The sequence below is a fragment of the Rhinoraja longicauda genome, chromosome 18, assembly GCF_053455715.1.
Source record: "Rhinoraja longicauda isolate Sanriku21f chromosome 18, sRhiLon1.1, whole genome shotgun sequence".
Lineage (NCBI taxonomy): Eukaryota > Metazoa > Chordata > Chondrichthyes > Rajiformes > Arhynchobatidae > Rhinoraja > Rhinoraja longicauda.
Window position 1 is genome coordinate 6489575 of NC_135970.1, and position 24477 is coordinate 6514051.

The following is a 24477-nucleotide window of genomic DNA, read 5'->3' on the forward strand; positions in this document are numbered from 1 at the left end:
GGACTTTTCACCGCTGGTGCGGCTCGGCTGCGGGACTTAACATCGCCCGGTGCGGCTCGGCCGCGGGGCTTTTCATCGCTGGTGCGGCTCGGCTGCGGACTTGACATCGCCCGGTGCGGCTCGACCACGGGACTTAGCTGCGCAAGGCTTGGTCGCGGGCCTTTCATCGCCCGGTTCGGCCGCGAGACGTTTCAGTGCCCGGTGCGGGGACTGTGCGGGTCGGTCGGGGACGAGCTGTCTGTCCGTGGGCGTGGGGAAGAGAGTGGAAGTTTTGTTGCCTCCATCACAGTGAGGGGGTGTTTGGAGTCACTGTGATGGACGTTTGTGTTGGGGTTATGTGTCTTGTGTTCTTTTTTTTCTTTTTTTTTCTATGACTGCTATGTAGTTTCGTTCGGTACTTCGGTACCGAACGACAAATAAAGCTCTGTTATACCTGTTATATGTTTATTGTTTTTAAATTGCATGAATATTATGGCCGTTAACAATTAAAACTAAGGGACATTAGCTCAGCCATCCACAGTAACAATTTTTGCATACAGTTTGGAGACAATCCTTCGATACATTAGGCATAATCATAACGAGTGTAAGAGTATAAAATCTAGTAGACCATACTGAGTCCATACACAAGAGCTGACATATTTTGGCACCATCTGACAGTCAATAAAGGTTAAAAAAAAAAGCAAGGGAGACAAACCACATAATAAATACCATTTACGTTATTATACATGGAAAATCCTCTAACCTCAATCACTGGATTCAACTATTTCCAAAGGCCTGCCTAAAAATCCATTCCGCATTCATTACAAATCTTGCTGGCATTAATAATATAAACTGAAAATGTTGGAAGCACTCTGCAGATCAGGCAGCAGCAGTAGGAAGGGAAAGATGTAATCTTAAAAACCTGTGACTCTCCATCAGAACTGGGAAGAAGTTAGTGAAGGCAGCACTGAAGGCGAGGATGAGAGAAACCTCTCATCTTATCTGCAACTTGCATTGACTTGTTTCTCCTCCACGTCCTGATAAAAGGCCCCAAACCCAAAGCATTAACTATTTCTCTTTCCACAGATGTCACCTATTCTCTTGTATTTCCAACATTTTCTGCCTGATTCAGATGTCCAGTTTTTAAAAAATCTTAATTTGTGAGTATTCTGATTTACTTTCAGTTGAGCTCCTGCTGCTCATTCAAATCAGAAGACTGCATGAAATTCAAACATGGATTTGATTTCTGAAAAGCCACAACATCGTGAGCAACCATGCATAATCTAAACTAGAGCCAAATGCAATACTCAATGCACTCTAAACATTTTAAGATCCCCTGAAAATCTGTTTAACAAGACTTGGAATACTTCAGCTCAGCTGAATTATTACAGGATTAATTAACATGTCTGAAAGCTGGACTTTATAAATACTTCAGAAGTGCTGAAACATGTCCATTTTTTCCACAAATAATACTTCAGTACGTCTGCATATTATTTTTCAAAAGCCACAAAGAACATTATTCAGCAGCACATATATAGAAATTTTGATTTATCAAGTATAAAAATAATCACGGAATAATTATTTCTATGAAGACACTGCATTTCAAAATAAGTTCCTATAAACACTTACAACCTGTTACAAAATTAACAGTGTTTGTGGCATACCTTTCCAGCTCATGCTTGGCATTACTGCAAAATCCTGTCCCATCCTGCAAAAGTTTAATGTTCCACTCCCCTTTCAAACATGCACTGACAAAGAAAATAAATGTAAACAGCTGCAACTATTTTTTGTAGGGTGCGTTTCTTTTGGCATGTCTAAAGTACAAGTATAAATTATAGAAAGAGATGATTGGCATGGGGTGAGGTATATAATTAATAGCCTGTCACCCCATGCCCCAATACAACTGTTTCCATGTAAAGGTAAACAAACGTTTCGAATCTTAAAGGAAAAGTCCCACCTTGTAATTTGACGCCCACCAACACTGTGACTGATAAACTGACTTTAGCAGCCGAAAAACTCCTATGCCAGTCAGTGACATACCAAGTATGCCCACCCCCAGATATCGCTTTGTACACCACCAAGTCACTAAACGATAGTGTTTACATTCTGAAATTGCTCTACGAAATACGTTGAGGCATTTACGACTTTGAGACATATTGGATATGAACGTGATCTACAAGAACAGGTCAATGCTTTTGATGTTAGATGCAACAACTTTAATTCCTTTGCACAATGTTCTGGCTTGAGCTGTATTTTAAACTCGCATTTTTTGGCAGCATGATAAGCAACTTATTATGCCTATTGGCACGACAACCCTAAATGGTAGGGACCGTATAACGCTTCCAGGCCACGACAGGTTTGACACCGAGTTACCCCATAGACCATCAGGAAAGGAGGAAAACCAGTACTGCGAGGCAGTGGGGTACAAGACAGAGAAAGCCTGCATACCGTTACCTCCAACCATTCTATTTCCCCTCGCCCTGGCCGCTCCTGCGCCACACCAGGGGTCCTCTCTCCCTCTCTCCTACCCCCCGACCAGGCATCACTTTCTCCCTCCTACCCAGGACCAAACGGACCATGGGACCTCTCCCTCCTGTTTACATCGAACCATGGTGGGTCCTCTCCCTCCTCCCCCACCCCCGGACCAAGTGAACCCTCCTGCCCAACCAGAGCCTAGGTTAGCGGAGATCTCCGACTCTTCCTCCGGGCCCGGGGTGTTGGTTAGGATGATGAGATCGTCATCTATTTGGGCAGGGAGACAGCGCAGATTTTATTGCGCGCCGGTGGCAGCGTTATATTGAGGAACAGGCGGCCGGTACCGACCGACAAGTTGGGGAACAGACGAAAGGACTGCAGGGCGAAGCGGCCAGTAACGGCAGGAAAAGTGTACCTCGGCGCCCGCGAACCCCGCGTTGTCTTCACCCCTTTCCCTGAGCACTCACCTCTGGCAGCAGCGGGCGGCGTCGCCGGCTGAAGCGCCAGGGCAGACTGACAGGAGCAGCCACTGCTGCCGCCGTGTCGCTTGCCCGCACCGCGGCCTCTCTCTCCCTCTCCCTCCCCCTCCCCTCAACTCCAGCCGCCGCCACGTAGTCAGCGTGGAATGCAGAGCTCGAGCGGCGGCCAGGCGCGCACGCGCGCACTCACTCACTCACACTGGAGCGTGAGGGAGACAACGGCCGAGGGCGAGCACGCGCGAGGGTGACACTGGGTACAACGGCCGAGCGCGAGGGTGGCGCTGGGTACAACTGCCGAGCGCGAGGGTGGCGCTGGGTACAACGGTCGAGCGCGGGCGGGTGCGCGCGAGGAAGGCGCGAGCATGTCGGCCGAGCGCGCGGACCAGGCTCAATCTAATATCTTTGCCCAGGCTCGCGGGTCGGCCCCGCCGCGTGACTTTCCTACGCACGCGCAGTAATAAGCGGTCGCCGCGCGCTCTCTGCTCTGGTCCAAGAGCAGTCCGTCCACCACCTCCTGTCTGCGCGGCGGCTACTGCACCGTCTCGGTATTTTCAATCTTTTGTGCCAGGTTTGCACCGTCTGTATTTTCTTTTGGTTTCATTGGTTTTATGCTTTTCGGAATTTGTATTTTACAGTCCCAGCTGAGTACACCTCGCGTCCCATATGCACATAATCTACATGAGAAATGTGGAACTGTCAAAGCCAGGTTTCCTCCTCCAAAACCATAGTCATCCAAACATCATTTGTTGAACAGTAACGATCACACACACATCATTTGTTAAACAGTAGCGATCACACATACATCATTTGTTGAACAGTAACGATTACACATACATCATTTGTTGAACAGCCTTCTCAAACCATACTAGCGAAAGTGCACTGCTGTGAGCTCCCAAGTTGATTCATCTCAGCTAGAGGGTGAGGCGTTCACTCAACATCTGCAAAATATAGGTCCTTTTACCAAGCTGACTCTAGTGTACAACACTGCCTCCTGTAGGGCTCTTGCACGGCCGGCGAGGTCCCGTAATGTTGCCACGCCATGCCTTCTGGAGGACAAGCGGTATACTGGAGGCAAGCACGTTCTATGGCTGTTGAATTGTCACAGTTTTTCTAAGAATTCTGCCAGAGACTCTGAAGTCAAAATCGAAAATAAACTTGCAACACCTCAATCCCAACCAAAAATCTTTATGAATGGCATCACATAATTACAGTGCTTAATCACATCAGGCTGCTTAACTTCATCCCGATAAACTTAGTACAGCTGCAAACCTCACGCTACGTACCTTAACATGCATAAACTGCCTGTTATACCATGTCGATCTCACCACCCCAGTATAATCCACAACACTTCCTCATTCTTGTAGAAGACAATTTTCTGCAATTAGAGGTAGCAAGAACTAATGAAAATGGGAAAGACTTTCCTGCAGGGCCTGACCCCAATGGAGGATACAATGTTGGTCATTGTCAGAGAGACATTAGACAGGGCTGGATAAACATTTGAATTGCCACGGCCTAAAAGACAATAAATGAAGTGATGTAGATGAGATTAATATAGCTATGTTGTTGATGATCGGCAGGACATGATGGGCCAAAGGGCCTGTTTGGTGCTATATTCCTCTAAGATTCTATGAAATGCTACTTGACTGCTGACTGTTCTCACTATTCTTTATTTTTTGTTTCAAATTCTGTTTTTCTTCTTTTTCCTTTTGGAAATAAAGGCCAAAACACCGTTTGACATACAGCATTGTAATTTTCAATGTTTTATGCATCGACACTCTTGTAATTCTTTACAGTGATATTTAGCAGAATGTTAACATTTTTCTAAATAAATCTGTTTTTGTTTTAATTCTTCGTATCAAAGTAAATAATTCATCTTAGAGATGACAATAGACAGGGTGTATTCCTCAATATTTCCTTGTGAGGCAGACCTTTTTTAATTTAATTTTTCTATTTTGTTGCCACCTTTCTGGAAATGACTTATGGAATATGTTTCTCTCTGCTCTGGCTCTGAGCTCTGGTATTTTCTCCATAACCCCTAGCAACTTCTTTCCTACATTCTCCCTACCCTTACTCATTGACTGGGTGGACTAATTTGTCCTTGTGTTATTTTGTGCCATTTGTCGTAGAGTTCTTTGGGACCTCTTTCTATGGTGAAGATGATATTTAAGTTTAAGATGCTCTTTTGATGACAGATAAGCCAGATACCAGCTGCAAAACTCACAAATCACTGTTCCTTTGGGCTTGTAATAACAAGGAACTGCAGATGCTAGTTTATATCAGAGAAAGACACGTATGCCAGAATAATTCAGCAGGTCAGGTAGCATCCCTGAAGAACGTGGATAGGCAACATTTCGGGTTGGACTGATCTTTTCATATTTTACAAGGGTTTGGCCTGACCAAATAATATAGCGGAATCACAGAGGGGGAGCAGTGAAAGAGGATGTTGCTGAACTCTCGTCGGAGAGAGGAGGAGAACTTCTTCAAAGTAGACATACCTTGAGGAGATTTTGCAGTGGAACGGACAAAATGTCTAGGAAAGAAGTGCAGATGCTGGTTAAATCAAAGGTAGACAAAATGCTCGAGTAACTCAGTGGGTCAGGCAGCAGAAAAACTGACCATTTTGACGGTATCTTCCAGGTAAGAACGTACGTGTTGCTTGTTTGACGAGTGTATGCCGGAGGCTTGCTTGTCCTCCAGAACGTTTGAGTGACTCCGTACGTCACATCCTTTGACCTTTTGACCTGCCGTGCAAGGGCCATATAGTAAAAGTTATCAATAAGACAAGGAAAACCTCTCAGCAAGGACTAATAGGTATGAAATTCATCTTCACCTGTGCATCAGCATGGCCTTTGGCCATCTCCGAAGAAAGATGGAACTGCTTCTATTGGTCATTGTGTGGTTCTTTTCAACTATTGAGGAATATGAAACACGGAGGAAAGAACTCAACTTAAGAAGGGTGAAAAGGGGCCACAAAATGGCTTTGATGAGTAGGATTAAACAAAATCTCAAGGCTTTACATACTTACTTAAAAACATGAGGATAACCAGGGCAAAGGTAAGACCGATCAAGGATAAAGGAGGGAATTTGTGTTTGGAGTCAGGGGATGTAGGTAATGCATTAAACAAGTACTTTGCATCTGTATTCACCAAAGAGAAGGATATGGAGGATAGTAAGGTCAGTTTGAAGAATAATATGCAAGAGCAGTTTGAGATTAAGAAGGAGGTAGCTGCTGGGACTCTTTTAGAGGACTAAGGTGAATAAATCCCTATGGCCTGATGGGATCTATCCCAGATTATTGAGAGGCAAGAGGGGAGATTGCAGGAGAATTGACGAAGAGCTTTGTATCTACTCTAGCCAAAGGCAAAGTCCCGGGGAACTGGAGAGTAGCTAATGTTATTACTTTGTTTGAGAACGGGAGTAGAGAGAATCCAGACCAGCGAGCCCCACGGTAGTGGTGGGAAGGCCTTTAGAGAGGATTCTTTGAGATAGGATTCAGAGAATGTGTTAATTAGAGACAATCAGTATGGCTTTGTATGCATCCGCTCTTATCTTACTAACTTGATCGAGAAGCTGACAAAGGTGATTGATGATGATGGATTATGTCCACATGGCATTTTATAAAGTCCCCCAATGGTAGGTTGATCCAAAAAATTAAGATGTACGGGATTAGCAGTGACTTGATTGTATAGATTCATAACTGGCTTATTGATAGAAGAGGGTTGGGAAAGGACAATATTGACAATAGACAATAGACAATAGGTGCAGGAGTAGGCCATTCAGCCCTTCGAGCCAGCACCGCCATTCAATGCAATCATGGCTGATCACTCTCAATCAGTACCCCGTTCCTGCCTTCTCCCCATACCCCCTCACTACGCTATCCTTAAGAGCTCTATCCAGCTCTCTCTTGAAAGCATCCAACGAACTAGCCTCCACTGCCTTCTGAGGCAGAGAATTCCACACCTTCACCACTCTCTGACTGAAAAAGTTCTTCCTCATCTCCGTTCTAAATGGCCTACCCCTTATTCTTAAACTGTGGCCCCTTGTTCTGGACTCTCCCAACATTGGGAACATGTTTCCTGCCTCTAATGTGTCCAATCCCCTAATTATCTTATATGTTTCAATAAGATCCCCCCTCATCCTTCTAAATTCCAGTGTATACAAGCCCAATTGCTCCAGCCTTTCAACATACGACAGTCCCGCCATTCCGGGAATTAACCTAGTGAACCTACGCTGCACGCCCTCCATAGCAAGAATATCCTTCCTCAAATTTGGAGACCAAAACTGCACACAGTACTCCAGGTGCGGTCTCACCAGGGCCCGGTACAACTGTAGAAGGACCTCTTTGCTCCTTGAGGCTGGAGGCATGTGACCAGTGGAGTTCTGCAGAGATCTGTGCTAGGACCTCTGTTGTTTGTGATATTGATAAATGGCTGGAAACAAAATGTAAATTTGTTAATTAGTAAGTTTGCAGATGACAACATGATTTCTGGAATCGTAGACTGTGTGAAAGACTGTCAAAGTATACAGTGGAATATAGATCAACTACTAAAATGGGCAGAGAAATGGCAGACGGAATTTAATCAGAGCAAATGTGAGATGTTGCACTTTAGGAGGTTGAATATAAGGGGAAAATATGCAATTAATGGCAAGGCAAGCGTTCAGCATTGATGTACAGAGAGAACTTGGGGTCCAAGTCCATAACTCCTTGAAAGTGGTAAGTGGAAAGTGATAACATAAGTAGAATGCAAAAGAAAGCATATGGTATGCAACCTTCATTGCTCGAGGCATTGAGTAAGAGAGTCAGGAAGTCATGATGCAGGCCTTTGGACTTTTGTTAGGCTGCATTTGGAGTATTGCGTGCATTTCTGGTCTCAATACATGAAGGATGTGGAGGCTTTGAAAAAGGTGCAGAGGAGGTTTACCTGAATAACGCCTGGATTAAAAGGTATTAGCTATGAAGAAAGATTGGACAGTCTTGCATTATTTTCTCTGGAAATCCAGAGGTTGAGAGGAGACCTAATAGAAAGTATATAAAATTATGTCTGGCATAGATAGGGTAGATACCTGAACATTTTTCCAGGGTGGAAATATCAAATACTAGGGGGCTTAGCTTCAGGGTGAGAGGGGAAATGTTTAAAGGAGATATGCGGAGCACGTTTTTTCACACAAGGTGGTGGGTGCCTGGAACACACTGCCAGGGGTGATGGTGGAGGCAGATATGATAGTGGCATTTAAAAGGATTTCGGATAGGCACATGGATATGGAGGGAATGGAACGATACGTCAAGTACAGGCAGAAAATAGTTTGTCTTGGCATCATGTTTGGTACAGACATTGTGGCCCGATGGGCCTGATCCTGTGCTGTCACCGAGCATTAATTGGATCTGTAAGTGGAAGGCGCAGACATCTTAGGCAAAATGCTTTACTCATATGTACACTTGACAATGGAAACATTTTGGAAGTCAAGTGTGTTCAGAAAATGAGAACCACTGCCATTTGATAATTTCTGATTCCCTAGTCACAACTGGCGTATCTGCACCATGGATGTTCAAACCCTTTACACCATCATCAGCCATCACGAATGTGCTCATACCTCCTGGACCATGATTCCACCAACTGACAAACCAATTGTTGAAACAAGGAACTGCAGGTGCACATTTACAAAAAAGACAAAAACCTGCTGGAGTAACTCTGTGGGTCAGGCAGCATCTTTGGAGAACATAGACACGAAACATCACCCATTCCTTCTCTCCAGAGATGCTGCTTGTCCCGCTGAGTTACTGCTGCTTTTTGTGTCTATCTTCCTTAGTTTGATAGCAGGTTTGGAGTGGATGATGGTGTTGAAATCTGAGCTGTAATCAATGAACAATAGCTTGACGAACAGGTTCAGATTGTCCAAGTGGTCCAATGCAGCTAGGAGAGCCAGGGAGATCACATCCCCCGTTGATATATTGTGCCAATAGGAAAATTGTAGTGTGTCCACGGTCTTGTTAAGGTAGGAATTGATATGCACCATAACCAACCTCTCAAAGCAGTGATCTATCCGTTAGTAAAATACTTCCTCAATGTGGGAAATATCTGACACTGCCACAGAATAAATACAAAAAATATGTACACATTGACTCTGTTTCCATGTTGGGTTCTCCTTGTTCCCCATTTCGGTGAATTCTGTATTACATAACATGAAAAAGATTAATAATTCTACCTCGTCCTCCAGTTCCTCTGCCTCTGCAGCAGCTGTCCTGTGCTCATCCTGCCTCCAGTCCTTCCCCCACCCCCACAGCCTCTCCTGCAGTTGTTTGTGTTTTGCCAGTCTCTAGTCCTCCTTCCCCTTCTGCCCACCTCCCATCCCTCTCCCCCCCTGTCCCTCTCCCCTGCGGCAGATGGATGTACATAGCCTGTCTTCAGTGCTCTCCCATTCTACCACCAGCCCAAGTAAAATCACTAGGGAGCAGTAAACACTAACTTCTAGTAATTCTTGAAATTGATATCAGTACTGTGTTTATTTCTGGTGCTCGCTTCCGGCTGTTAAGAAGGGTTGTTAGGTCAAACATTTTTGATCAAATTGCAGGTTCCATAATGAGCACCAACAACAAATTTAAGTAGCATTCTGCACTTTAATTATCCTCCAAGAGAGCATACCCAGGATCAACTTCAACTCTCACTGCAGATTACTGGCTCACAGCAGATTAAACCAGCATAGACACAAAATGCTGGAGTAACTCCGCACGACATGCAGCATTTCTGGAGAGAAGAAATGGGTGATGTTTCGGGTCGAGAACCTTCTTCATACTGAGTTACGGGAAGGGAAACGGGAGATATAGAACAAACGCATGAAAGATATGCAAAAAAGTAACGATAATAAAGGAAATAGGCCGTTGTTAGCTGTTTGCTAGGTGAGAACGAGAAGCTGGAACGACTTGGGTGGGGGAGGAAGGGAGAGAGAGGGAATGCAGAGGTTACTTGAAGTTCGAGAAATCAATATTCATACCACTGGGTTGTAAGTTGCCCAAGTGAAATATGCGATGCTGTTCCTCCAATTTGTGTTTAGCCTCACTCTGACAATGGAGGAGGCTTAGGATAGAAAGGTCAATGTGGGAATGGGAAGGGGAATTACTGTGATATTACTCACCATTTATCAAGAATGATCCCAGAAATTAGTCGGTTAATTAACATATGATGCGCGTTTGACGGCACTCCCTCGACATCCACTCTATCCAAGCCTTTCACTATTCTTTATGTTTCAATGAGGTTCCCCCCTCATTCTTCTAAACTCCAGCAAGTGCAGGCCCAGTGCCGATAAATGCTCATCATAGGTTAACCTACTCATTCCTGAGATCATTCTTGTAAACCTCCTCTGGACCCTCTTCAGAGCCAGCACATCCTTCCTCAGGCATGGTGCCCAAAATTGCTCACAATATTCCAAATGTGGCCTAACCAGCATCTTATAGAGCCATATCACATCCTTGTTTTTGTATACATGCCCTCTTGAAATAAATGCGAGCATTGAGTTAGCTTTCTTAATCATTTAATATTTCTAAATATTTCTCAAATCATTTAAATTATATTTTCCATTTCTGCTGTTTTTTCCTATCAAAATTGCTGACCACACTAATCCACATTATGCTGCATCTGTCATGTCTTTATTCTCTCACTCAATGTATCTAAATCACCTCAAAGCATCTTTCTATTCTCCTTACAGCTGACAACCCCTTCTAGTTTCATATTCTTGGGAAACTTAGAAATACTACAATCAATTCCCTCCTGCTGTTGATTGAAATATTTTATGAATGGCTGGGCCTCAAACACTGATCCTTGCAGTACCCCAATAGTCACTGCCTGAAATGCCAATAAAGACCCATTCAATTTAATCCCATGTATTTTAATTTAAAAAAATTTTGTGGGGCTTCATCAAGATTTTCTGATGATCCAAAGTCATCTCATCCAATGATTCTACTTTATTTATTCTACCTGTTACTTTCTCAAAAAAACTCAGGATGTTTATCAAACACAACAACAGTTGGAAGGATTTGTGTGCTTGACCTGCACATGAATGTGGCTTTCACACGGGGCCCAGTCATCCTCTTAATTACAGCTCAGATCAGGACAGCACACAAAATAAATCTCACAGAGCAGTGATGAGTTTCTCGAACGTCATTTTATTTAGGCCTTGGCACTATCCCGCCTACTCACTATCCCGCGGTCTAGGCTTAAGCTCAGGGGTGACCGCGCTTTTGCGGTTGCAGCTCCTAGACTGTGGAACAGCATCCCTCTCCCCATCAGAACTGCCCCTCCATCGACTCCTTTAAGTCCAGGCTCAAAACCCATTTCTACTCCCTAGCGTTTGAGGCTCATTGAGGAGGCGCTGTGAACTGTTTTGTATGTGCTGTTATGTTTGCGTGCTACTGTATGTTTCATTTTTTTTCCTAATCAGATGTACAGCACTTTGGTCAACGTGGGTTGTTTTTAAATGTGCTATACAAATAAAATTGACTTAACTTGACTTGAGTATATACTGGGAGTGGCTCCTCTGACTCAAAACACAGTGCTTTATACCATTCGCGTTTCAATAGTTACATGCGGATTTTACATACTTGCAATAAGTCACGAGTCACATACTTTTCTTTGTAGTCTTAGTTTATTGATTTATATCTGCTGACTTGCCTCAAACTGATTGACAGCTGGGACTTTCCCTGTGCTTAGAAACTACTCTAATTTTCTCTCGTTATGGGTGTCATAAAATAACTCCTCTTTCATATCATCAATTATATTTCCACAGCCTGGTTTACAAACATCTTATGTTCATCTTTGCATCAGTACCTTGCAATCTAAGCACTTGCCTAATCTATTCATTGCCTCTCCTAACATGACCTTCACGTTCCCTTCAATATGTTGTCCTCATTTCCCATCATGCTTTTCCAATAAATAAGAATCTTCGGTTAACCACTTTGCTCAATTTTCTTATGATTTCTAGAAATTCCTGCATCAAATCCTCCTGATGGCTCCTGGCCATGCTCAAGTAAGCCAGATTTAATAACACGAAGACTAGTCTGAAGAAGGGTCTCCACTCGAAACGTCACTCATTTCTTCTCTCCAGAGATGCTGCCTGTCCTGCTGAGTTACTCCAGCATTTTGTGTCTATCTTTGGTTTAAACAAGCATCTGCAGTTCCTTCCTACACATATTTAATAACACCAACTAGGAGTAATTGCTACTTGTCTATCTCATTTCCTACCTGCCTGACAAATATCAGAGACTTCCACTTCTTATATTGCTTGCTATTATGCCAAAATAAAAAAATAAAAACTACAATCAATAACTGTGCAACTTTGAATACTTGGAGCTCAAAGAGTTTAGAGAGATACAACTTGAAAACAGGCCCTTTGGCCCACCGTCTATGCCAACCATCGATCACCATTCACACCAGTTCTATGTTGTCCCTCCATGCGTTATAGTCCTAATTCATGGGTGTACATTAGTCTTAAGATCTATTGCAAGCTTGCAGTTATTATAATGTGTAAATACACAACTATACACATCGTATTTGAGAAGACCCAGTGATTTACACCTTGATGACATCACTCTATCCTAATGCCCTTCGGCTCTTCAAAAATTATTCCAGCATGTGCTGGAGGATTGTATATCGCTATATAAACTCCTTGTTTATATTGTCCTATGTTGTATATTTTAACTTTCTTCATCTCCTGTCTACTGAGTGTTTCGGCATCCATAAATCCCCTTGCTGCCACCGTCTGTATCTTCCCTCGCAGCTGTTCTATATGTTCACTAAGTCCTGCTACATTTATCATTAATTGTGCGCCAGTTTCCTTTGGGTTCGATATGTTTATTACCACTTTTCCCATCAACTGCTCCCTTAACAACGTAGAAACATAAAAAATAGGTGCAGGAGTAGGTCATTCGGCCCTACGAGCCAGTATGATCATGGCTAATCATCCAAAATCAGTACCCCATTCCTGCTTTCTCCCCATATCCCTTGATTCGGTTAGCCCTCTGAGCTAAATCTAACTCTGTCTTGAAACTGTAGAACCCCTCGCTTCTACCTTTCCTTCTCCCCAACGATTCCCCATCCTCTATCTCAATGACCCTGAGCCGACGGTGCAGGAGAGGTTCACCATGATGGTGCCTGGAATTGACCCAACCGTGTCTAGTTTTAGTATGTTTTAGAGACAGATGGAGCCCACAATGTTTAGTTGAGTGCAGAGATACAGCGCTAAAACAGGCCCTTCGGCCCACAGAGTCCGCGCCGACCAGTGATCCCCGCACACTATCCTACACACACTAGGGACAATGCTTACAATTATACCAATTCAATTATCCCACAAATCTGTACGTCTTTGGAGTGTGGGAGGAAACCGGAGATCCCGGAGAAAACCCACGCAGGTCACGGGGAGAACGTGCAAACTCCGTACACAGCACCCGTAGTCAGGATCGAACCAGGGTCTCTGGCGCCGTGAGGCAGCAAATCTACCGCTGCACCACCGTGATGACTGTCACACACAAAAGGATTACCAGCCTAGGAAATGCCATGGTTGGGATTTTTATTAAAAGAAAGCAAATAGGTTGTTTACTTGCTCTGAAAGAGAGAGAGAGAATGCAGGAGAGAGATGGAATGCAGGGGTTATTTAAATTTGAGAAGTGAACGTTCATACCGCGAGGTTGAGACATGGAGGGGGAAGAGCTGCAGGAGAGCATTGTCAGTGGAAGGTCAAGGTCAAGGTCACAGCTTCCGTAGCAGATGCCTACATGCCCAGCTGAGATCTATGGGCTGCATTTGTGTGTGTATAACTGCACTGCATCCCACAAACTAAAGGGTGTCAGATAAGGAGAGAAGTGAACTGTAAGCCTTCTTCTCCCCTCTCGTCAGACCAAATGGACAGAAGGTTGAAAGTGCGCACAGCCAGACTCAGGAACAACTTCTTCCCCTCAGTTATCAGTCTTTTGAACGTTCCTTCTGTAAGCCAGGATACTGTCCGATTCACCTCTATTTCATTGTGGACATTGGACTTTGTCTAAGGAACTGATGCGCTACAATGTGTAGGAAGAAACTGCAAATGCTGGTTAAAACCTAAGATTTAGACACAAAAAGCTGCAGTAACTCAGCGGGACAGGCAGCATCTCTGGAGAGACGTTTTGGGTTGAGACCCTTTGAGTACTGTAAGATTAAGCTCCACCTCGGGCAGGTGGGACTAGTGTAGCTGGGACATGTTGGCCGGTGTGGCCAAGTTGGGCCGAAGGGCCTGTTTCCACACAATCACTCTGACTCATTGTGGACAGTGGACTTTGTCTTTGGAACTGAGGTGCTACAATGTATAGGATTTTTAGTTAAAGAAAGGAACTAGGTCACTTACTTGCTCTGGAAGTCCTCTGCAGCCAGTTTGGCATTGTCCGTCTCCAGTGCGATACGGGCATTCTGCAACATGGCATCGATGATCTGGTGTTGCAGAGCTGTTGGAATAATTCCAAAGATAGACAAAAAAAGCTGGAGTAACTCAGCGGGTTAAACACTATCTCTGGAGAAAAGGAACAGATGACCTTTCAGGTTGAGACCCTTCTTCGGACCAAGACAAAGGAATAATTCCTTCATAGGTGTAGAGTACCATTCTGGGATGCCCAACCCCATAAGGTTAAGTGTCACATGAATATGATAGTAATATGATGGCAATACACATTCTTCGATAGGGAATGTTCCTTCTTCGGCACACTTTGCTTCTGATGGTATTACAATGTCAGTGACCGAGGCAGATGTCTGAAGACCCTTCAGGAGGGTGAACCCTCATAAGGAGTCTGATGGTGTTCCTGGTCGCATTCTCAAAAACTATGCGGGCCTACTGCCTGGAATTTTAACAGATATCTTCAATCTATCATCACTGATGTCTGGGGTTCCCACCAGCTTCAAAATAGCATCAATAATACCCAATAAGAGTAAGAGGACATACCTCAAATGACCTCTGACCATTAGCACTACGTGGTGATGAAGTGCCTTAAGAGGTTGGTTTGGCACATATCAACTCCTACCTCAGCAAGAACCTGAACCCACTACAATTTGCCCTCCGCCTCAATAGATCAATGGAGGATGCGATCTTGCTGGCTCTCCACTCTGCACTAGACCACTTGGACAATAAAAACACATATACCAGGCTGTTGTTTATAGACTACAGCTGTCTATGAACACCAATGCCAACACCATCATTCCCTCCAAATTTATCATCAAGCTCAGGGGACTGGGTCTCTGCCATCCCCTTGCCACTGGATCCTCGACTTGCTTATGAACAGAACACAATTGGCACGAATTGGCAACACTTCCTCCTCGATAACCATTAGCTCATGGGCTTCAAGGGTGTGTGCTTAGCACCTTGCTCTATAACCATGACTGTAGCTGGACATAGTTCTAACTCCATCTTTAAATTTGCCGATGATATCGGTTTTGTTGGACGATTTATGGGTAATGCCTTGGAATATAGGAGGAACAGCAATCGTCTGACTGAATTGTGCCAGAACAAAGACCTAGCTCTCAAAATCAGTAAAACCAAGATTGATAACTATAGCAGAGGAAGGCTGAGGATACACAAACCTGTGTTCATAGATGGGGCAGTGGTGGAGAGAATCAATAATGTCATGTTCCTGGGTGTGCACATCTCTAAAGATATGTCCTGGACCCAGCACATTTTTGCAATCTGACTGACCATCCCAATCAGCATCAATAGTGCTGAAAATTTGGATTGTTTTCCTTGGAGGCTATGGGGAGACCTGATAGAAGTATATAAAAACATGAGAGGGATAGATAGACTAGACAGTCAGAACCTTTTACCCACGGTGGAAATGTCAAAAACCAGAGGGCATACCTTGAAGGTGTGAGGGGCAAAGTTTAAAGGAAACTAGACCAAGTGGACCCATTGTGCCCAAACCGCTCCTGCATTGGTGCAGCACCCTCTCCTCCACCCTCCCCTCTCCCCCCACCTCTTCTCCTCCCGTCCCCTCCCCTCCCTCCCCCCTCCCCATTCCTCCACCCCCCTCCCCCTCCTATCTTTCTCCACAGAGTAGCTGAGAAGAGAGCATCTTTTTTCTGACCTGCTGAATATTTATGGTAATTTCTATTTGTAGTATTTTATACATTTCTAGAATGACCTCTGTGAGCATGTCTGTGCCTTGGTCAATAAAGGCGAGTATTCCATATGCCTTTCTAGCTATTTTATCTACCTGTGCTATCACCTTAAGAGATCAGTCGACACTTAAATTCCTCTATTCTATACAGTTACTGGTGTCCTCCCATTTATGGTGCTTTTTGTTAGCTGCACAACTATATCAGAGGCAGATGTCTTTATCATAGCTCTAAGATTTGAACAAATCATTTGTACATACGATAGACACAAAAAAGCTGGAGTAACTCAACGGGACAGGCAGCATCTCTGGAGAGAAGGAATGGATGACGTTTCGGGTCGAGACCGAAACATCACCCATTCCTTCTCTCCAGAGATGCCTGCCCCGCTGAGTTACTCCAACTTTTTGTGTCTATCTTCGGTTTAGACCAGCAGTTGCAGTTCCTTCCTGTACATATAATGATATGCCAAGGCAGTTGTACCAGCCCCAGTGGAAATGCACAGCATTCTAATCTTCAGCCACTAAAACTCCTATCAGCTATAACCTTTGGTTTCTCATACTTTGGCAGTTTTCAACCAGCTTTCTATATTAATCTTTCCTAATATAGATTAAGTATATGGATAGCTACTTTTTGATTCATCTGCCACTTAGGAATTTGTGGAAATGCTAATTTGCTACACGATACATGATAATCTCTGATGCTGCTGCAAAACTTTGAATTAACTTATTTGGACAACTTAACACATTTGAAGTGACTATCCTTGAGCTTCCTCTGCCTCCCTCAAAAGTGATTTATGTAATTCCACAGAAATGTTCCCATTAATTTGCCCACTCAGCCTGACTTTGGAAGTTACAATTAGTGACACAAGGCTTAATTTTTTTGACAAATAACTGAGAGGCTTTGACTCACAATCCAGAGATTGGAATTCAAACCCCACAATAGCAGCTGTGGAATTTAGTCCGTATTGTGTTCAATGACTAATTATTATTGATAATGACCAGCACATAGTAACAAAACCAATTTAGTTCACAATGTCTTCCTTCAAGAGGGAAAGCTTGCCATCCTCCCAGTCTGGCCTCTACTTGACCCTGGTTAACTCAAAAATGGCTTAACTGTTGAGGAGGCTTAACTGGAAATGGGCAATAAATGCCAGCAAAGTGCACATCATAAAAAATCTATAACAATATAAACACTTGTTTTTCAGAGTCTGCATACATTTCATCCAAGTAAGTTTCAAATATGCTAATTCTCTTAATATATATTTTATATATCCTTACTTCATATTCTTCCTTTTTAGTATCAGTGCCTTTATCATTTTCCTCTTCCATGAAGATGTGCAAAATATCAATTCAGAACTTTTGCATTCTTAGGCAATTGTCTTATACTCTAACAGGACCTACTCTTGTTTTCGTTAAATACAAAGTACTGGAGGAACTCATTGAATCAGGCAGCATCAGTGCAGAGAATGGATAGAGAACGTTTTGGGTTGTGACACTTCTTCAGACTCTTCTGTTATTTCCTTTCCCTTTGCATATTGAACATTTTTAGGGCTTCCTTAATTTTACTTGCTAATATTTTGCCAGGCATTTTAATTTTACCCCTGCAACTATATTTCTCCAATCTGTCTGAAACATTGAGCTTTCAGAATCTATAATTTTTAAAATTTATCCTACCCTGTATATTCCTTGATATCCATGAGTATCAACAATGGGGAGCCTGCTGCAATATTAGACATTCCATAGATGTGTGAAGCCTTGAATCATGTAAAGCAACAGGAAATAGTAACGCAATGTGCTAATTGCATCACTGTTCACATCACCAGGATGAAGAATAGATCTCTGACTATCTGCGTTTTGTTCATTAGTTTAGTGCACTCATTTTATGCCTCAACTGTGCTCCCTGCCTCTCAAGGTTATGGTGCATATCTTCCCTTATGACCAGTTTAATTTTGATGCTTATCAAAGTATTTTTGGTTGAATTTACATTAACTACTAATTTGATCTCATGGCCTCGTTTTGGACTTTTTGTTCTCCTTTTTAGCTCTCTGCTGTGTTTATGAATTGGACTGGTTTCTCTTCTATAATGGAAAATGTTTGTTGTCAGCCTTTTTTGTCTGTTTAATTTTAATCCCACCATGGTAGATATCCAGGGAGCTCCAACCTTAGATGCTCTCCTATCTCCCTCACATCAGATATCCTTCTTCGTATCGGAATCATGAAGGCATTCCATTGTCTAAACCCTTTTTAGCTGCTAATTTTAATTTGCCAAGGTAAATATTTTTTTTCACGCAATGAAATTTGCCCTATTTAATTAAGTACCCTTGATTGTAGTTTGTCCTTTCTTTCTAAACATTGAAAATCCATTGATATAATTGCTGCTTAAATGTTTCCACTTAACCTGGTTAATTTCTTGTCACTGCTTCCATCTTCAGTGGTTTGAAAACACTGGTGAAAATCATTTACATTTCAAGTACTCATCCCTGTATTTACTCTTTATACTGTTATTATTCCATACTGTATGAGGATAATTGAAGACCTCTAATTTCAGTATTCTGTGACTCTTGTATCTTTTTACAATTTGCTTGCAAATTTGGTGATCTGCACTATATGCCCAGTTGGTAATTCCATTATTCTAATCAAAAGATATTTTAATATCGCAATTAAATCATTGCTCAAGTGCTTTGATTTATTTAATGCAGTGCTACTTTATTTTACCAGGAATGCTAGCTTCAGTTTCTTCCATATACTATTTTGCTGAATACATTGAATCTGACAAATTATTTCTTCCCCTCTTCAACCGTGGTCTATGTTTTTTCTCAGTTTATATTAATCCAAATGTGAGACAGGTCCACAGCTCACCAGCCTCATGTATGACAGTTATATGCTTATGCTCACATGGACTCTCAATCCAACAATAGACTGTCTGACATTTGCTCTTCTCTGATTGTTCTTTAATGATTTCCTCTTCATTTTATTTGTCTTTCCCAGTCTACGAAAAGTATTTGTCTTGAATTCAGGATTGCATGTGAGCTTCCTCTGCAAAAGAATGGAGCCTGCAACATGCATATACTGACCAATATCTGCGATAAAGACAAATTTAAGTTGTATTTATAATGAAGAAAATTAATAAAACATCAACCAACTATTTATTGCCAAGAAAAGTAGGTGAAGGAGAATCAAAGATATGTCTAGAGATGAGAAGTTCAAAGACAATCTGGTGTTTTCTTGAAGAAATGAAGGAGGATAAGCACTTTGGTTAAAGAAGGGGAAGCCAAAGTGGACCTAGAACTATGATGAAGAAGATGTAATTGAGGAGTGTCACGACTTTTGTTGACCTCAGTCAGTATTTGATCTCAGCTAGAGTGTTTGTATTTATTCCACCAGTTGGCTCTTTGGGCAGGTTTGGAATGAACTTCTATGTGCTGGAAAAAGAAAGCTGAAAGAGTCACAGCATTTGCACGGATCTGTTCCTTTGGGTTATTAAAGAAGGATGTACAATCTGTCACATATGAATGGATCCTATCAGGGCAATCCTTAATGAATTGTTTTGAAATGTTCCTCAAGAATTCTGTGTAATCCAGGACAGGCTCCCCCAACTGTTGCTCAAGCTTTGAGAATGTTTCGGCTGAACCAATAAGGGGGATGACCAGACGAAGGGTTGAGTAACAAGCTCTGCTCACCTCCTTACTGTTTCCATTCAGGTGCACCAACAAGCAAACAAAGTTTGAATGGAATTGTCGGCACAAGTAAGATTGGGAATCTCTACTTGCACATTTGGCTAATTTCCCCAACAGCCAAAATGCCTCAGCTTGCACTTTATCACATTTGGCTTCAAAAAATGGTTGGATCCCAGTAAAGATTTTTAATATGAAGGGCCTGATGGTATTTGCTCGCAACTGCTCTAAATACTTTGACAGGCACAACAGAACTTCAAACATAAACACCTCGTTATCATTTTCCCCCAATGTGAACAGCGATATCATTGCACACAGCACTGGTCGGGCATATTTCTCAATGCTAAAGGGAGCTCCAGATGTAATGTTGCCCAAACCTCGGACACAGAGAAACTGCACAACTGCAGAAGTGTTAAGTAAACATCGAAGTAATCTGTTCATCAGGATGTCCGTGAGATGCATTTGCATAGCCAGTGGAGACTTTAAAACTTCACCAAAGAAAGCAGCCACAGTGACTTTCTGACAGTCTTGCACAGTGAGAATGAAGGCTGCTAGCTGTGCTACAATTACAGTTAGACCAGGGGTAGCACATTGGACCATTGCTTTGGCCAGTAGTATCACCCCCCTGTGGGACTTGCGTAGGTCCATCATCTGGTCCCAGCCTCCAGTTTCCACCATGAAATTCACCACTTGTTCATTGTGTGACAGATTCAGCAGTTTTATTAGCATCTTCACACAGTTCTCACACACGTCTCTGCTGCTAGATGTCTCCGGCTCAGCTGAGAATTCTCTCTGCTTTGAATCATAATGGGGAATAAAAATCTTGGGTAGGCGTACATTGACAGAGGAGCAGTGATGGACAAGCAGTGTGCTGAATAATTGGGGGAATAAATTGTTTACAGTCTCTTCAGACTCCGGTGTGATTATCATTTCATACAATGCACACACAGGCGCTAGAGATTCAAGAGCTGGAGGTTGTGGCAGGCTCTCACTGGTAGAATGGGCCCTCCTTTCCCCAGAGTATAACTGTTTGTTTAGTGTATCCAACAGTTCTGTTATTGTCAGCAGGGCACATTGTCTTTCCTCGGCAAGTGATCTCCAAATAGCACTGATATACTCGTCTGAAGTAATATTGTGAGTGAGGAGATAGGAGACGACTGTTGCTGTGTTATGCGAGGCAAGAATGGCAATGCTGCGTAAAACTGAAAGTTTCACCATTTTGTAAGGAGTACACTGCAGTGTAACCCTAAGCATGTTAAGGATTTCTGAGACCTGGTCCCAAAGTTCACTGCCGCGTTTTTCAATGATGCTTTTCATGAAGATCGCTGTTGCACTGGAACAACTGGGGTGCTGGTCAGCCAGTCCTTTGAAGAGTGCAAAGACTAAGTTGGCCAACTGGTCATGAGGCAAACATTTGGAGATGACTTCTGTGATCTGACAGCATGTTTTGAAGAAAATGGAACTGTCACGATTGACTAACTGGTCTTTGACTGCTTTCAGAACCACAAGATCCTTGTTAAGCTGGTCTAGGTTGGTGTTTTCATATAATAACTGAATGGTCAGGATAATGTACAAGCTCTCCACGGCCAATTGCCCAACGACTACTGATGGATCCGCACTGCGTGGCATCAGTTGTCCAATTAGAGTCCCCAAGTTATTTAGTGGCATGACATTCTTAAAATAGAGTGCCTCCAAGTAATATTTCAGCAGCTCTAAAGTAGTGCCCATTGCTCTTTCTCTTTCATAGTCCTTTCTCGACATGATCCAGCGTTCTAGTTGAATGAATATTGCCTGAAGACCTTCAGAAGACATGTCCTGAAGTAAAATTTGCTTCAGAAGTTCTTGCAGAGCAGTCATAGTTTGGACAAAAAGTGTTGGAGGCTCCTTGGTGTTTCCATTGATCTCCAGTTCAGAAGGCCCCAAGCTAAAAATGCTCATCACGCACGTTTGAATTAGCCGTGAAGTGTCAATTAGTTTTGATTCAGAGTGTAATTGTACAAGGTATGTGCAGGCCTTCATGGCTAATTGTCGAACAGGACCATGTAGCAGGTCTGGTGGCTCAGCCTCAATGAGTTGCTGCATGTATCTCAGGAGCTCCCCTTTTCCGCTGAGGTTAAAGGGAACCATTTCATGACATGAAAGTAGGGATCTAGCTATCAGAGTCACTGTCTTTATCAGACTGAGCTTCAGTGTGAGATCTTTAGATTCAGGCTTTATTCCTTGCCGACAAGGATTAAATTGATTTATCACAGCTGGCAGAATGTGGGTCTCAATTCTTGATCGAGCTAGTTCTTCAGGTGCATAGAGTGCCATGTTCCCATAGCAGAGAACCAGTGTGCTTTTAGCTTTATCTCCATTTACATCAGATTTATCTCGAAGTTTATTGAAGAAACTATTCATGTTCTTCAACCTGCTGGATTGTGCAAATTCCTCCAGGCTACCAAGAGTATCATCAAAGTGGGTCATGGCACACAGACCAAAGGCAATGGCTATGCTCTCTCTCTCTGCACTCTCATTATGCTGCACACTCAGTAACATTTGCTGAAGCTCTTTCTTTATGTTCTTATTAGGCATCTGGTGGAGCACTGTCCCAAGAGATTTATAGAGGAAAGCTTTTTCTTGTGGGCCACAGTGGTTGGTGTCAATCTGTTTGCACATTTCATCACTCAGCTTGCTTGTCCAATCCTCATCGTTAATGGCATTTAGAGTTCTGGACAAGAAGAGCAGCAGTTTCTCCTCCCATTCCTGTTGTGGTAGAGATACTTCGGAATTCTCCAGTAAATAGTCAGTTAATGACGGAAGTTGCTCTTCCCAGTCTGGCACTATTGCTGGATGAATACTGAAGCTCAGAGCTTGCAATAGTCTCAGTGCAGCAGCACCTCGGCTTCCTCCCTGATAAGGGCAACAAGAAATAAGGAGGAGTCGGGCCAACAGTGCCTGTGCTTTTGGGAGATTCTCATCATAAATTGGTAGAAACCTTTCACTGCTAGTGTGTAGTTTCCTTTTTGCTATATGTGTTAAGCAATTGCAGATTGTTGTTAAAGCCTTGGTATACTGGGCCTTTGTGACACATGCCAATAGGAATGGCCAGAGAACAACTTCCATCTTCATCATATCTGTAATAATAAATGTTACCGTTTCACATATTGAAACTAAATCTTCATTTGTAATCTGATCTAGTTGGTGGCTGGATGCTGCTGGGGTTCTTGAATCAGTGGGTGTAGTACACTGTTTGATGAGGAATTCCACAATTACCTCTCCTCCCTCTGGCTCAAGGTATCCTTGTTGGGCCATGGCACATATTACCTGAGCAACCTGCTTCTTCTCCATATTGCTGCTCGTGTCCAGAATGACTGGTTTTATTGCAGCCATGATCTGGGTCTTCTGTCCCTCCAGGTGTGAGGAGGAAGAGCTGATGAGATGTCTCAGCACATTAAGTGTTCCTGCTCTCATTCGCTGATCACTGTTTTCTAACTTCCCCAAGAGAAAGTTAAACACTGAATCCGTGTAAGTCGATGCCAGAACTGTGAAACAGGAAAGGATTGCAATTTGACTCCTGGTGTGAAGTTGATTATTAAGATCCACTGATAGACAGATCTGCTGATGAAGACTGCTGAGTAGATTGTCCATCAGTGTTTTCAGCCCAACACACCTCATTTCTGTGGCAATTTCCAGTATCCGACACAGACACTCCGTGATGGAAAAATGCCCCACCTGTTTCTCGTAGAGAGTCAGGATGCCCAGAATTAACTTGGGCAATTCTTCTTCTAGTTTGTCCTTGGGCAATAGGTTGCTGACATAGCCAAGGGCTTCCACTGTGGGGATGTTGAACTTGGTGGGCTCCTTCTCAAGCCACACCTGAAACAATAGACTATAGATGATGCTAATCTCAGTAGAGAAAGACTTTCTAGTGATTGTTGGGTCTACTCCTTTCTCACTATTTCCTAGGTAGATTAGGATGCTCTTACTGAAACTACCTATTGCTAAGGCAAATACAGACTTTAACTCATCCTCTCTAACTTTAATGAGAACTGGAATCATGGTGTTCAAGATAGCTTTGAGGAATGGCACCATGCCGTACACATTTTCTGTTGACATTTTGGTCAATGTCTTCACCATGTAAATGTGTGGAAGGTGGCCTTGTTTGAAATTCCCCATCATCAGTTGGACAATTTCATTTATAAACCTGAAGCTCATGGCAGCTAGGAGGTTGCTTGTAACTTCCTGGATCTCAGCTTTGGTTCCTGACATTGTCACCCATAGCACAGCTGAAGAGATAACTTGTTCCGCTGTTGCCTGACTAATTTGATCAAGGGAATCTTTGATAATCCTTGTTATAATTTCTAAGACTACAATCCCCTGTGAAGCTGTCTGCATGCTCCTGTGGGATAGAAAGTTGTGACAGGCAGTTAATACTATTTCTGGATGATGACAACCCAATGTGTGGAGGGTGTTTGATATTTTCTGCTGACAAGTTTCGTCTTCCTCTTCAGTCATTTTCAGCAGTGCAACTGAGAATGATTTTGCACTACTGTACATTTTAGGAGCCTTTTTTCAGTCTGAGACCGGAAGGTTAAAGTTGCCCAGTTCAGTATCAATAGATTATTTGTGCGTTCTTGCTAACTGACGTTGTTTTTCAAGATTCTGTCCCCAGGCTGTTTGACATATTTCAAACAGTTCAATCCTGATTATTGGTCTAGGTTCCGGCTACTGCTATTCAATCTGAAGGAATTTATTGACTAAATGCTTTCAG

General features: G+C 43.0%; 3 protein-coding genes across 5 annotated transcripts in view; all 3 read right to left on the reverse strand.

Annotated features, from left to right (window-relative positions):
* The window catches only part of LOC144602210 (zinc transporter ZIP13-like), a 38481-nt gene extending 35127 nt beyond the window's left edge, over positions 1-3354 (reverse strand). For 2 of the 3 annotated variants that reach the window (XM_078415014.1, XM_078415013.1), the window contains exon 1: positions 2922-3354. Coding sequence is in view for 1 of the 3 variants with exons in the window: in XM_078415015.1 (XP_078271141.1) it covers positions 1644-1665 (22 nt within the window). In the remaining 2 variants the exon portion in view is untranslated. Of the gene's footprint in view, positions 1-1643; positions 1673-2921 lie in introns of those variants that run through there. The other variant, XM_078415015.1, reaches the window with a different exon arrangement.
* LOC144602214 (oxysterols receptor LXR-alpha-like) overlaps positions 1-24477 on the reverse strand; it is a 442571-nt gene that overhangs the window by 116165 nt on the left and 301929 nt on the right. The gene's annotated exons all lie outside the window — the stretch shown is intronic.
* Positions 19404-24263, reverse strand: LOC144602461 (maestro heat-like repeat-containing protein family member 1). The gene has a single exon (XM_078415609.1). The coding sequence runs from the start codon at positions 24261-24263 to the stop codon at positions 19404-19406; it is 4860 nt and encodes a 1619-aa protein (XP_078271735.1).

Excerpts from the sequence above, each read along its gene's own strand:
- LOC144602461 (XM_078415609.1), bottom strand. The coding sequence starts at position 24,263 with ATGTACAGTAGTGCAAAATCATTCTCAGTTGCACTGCTGAAAATGACT.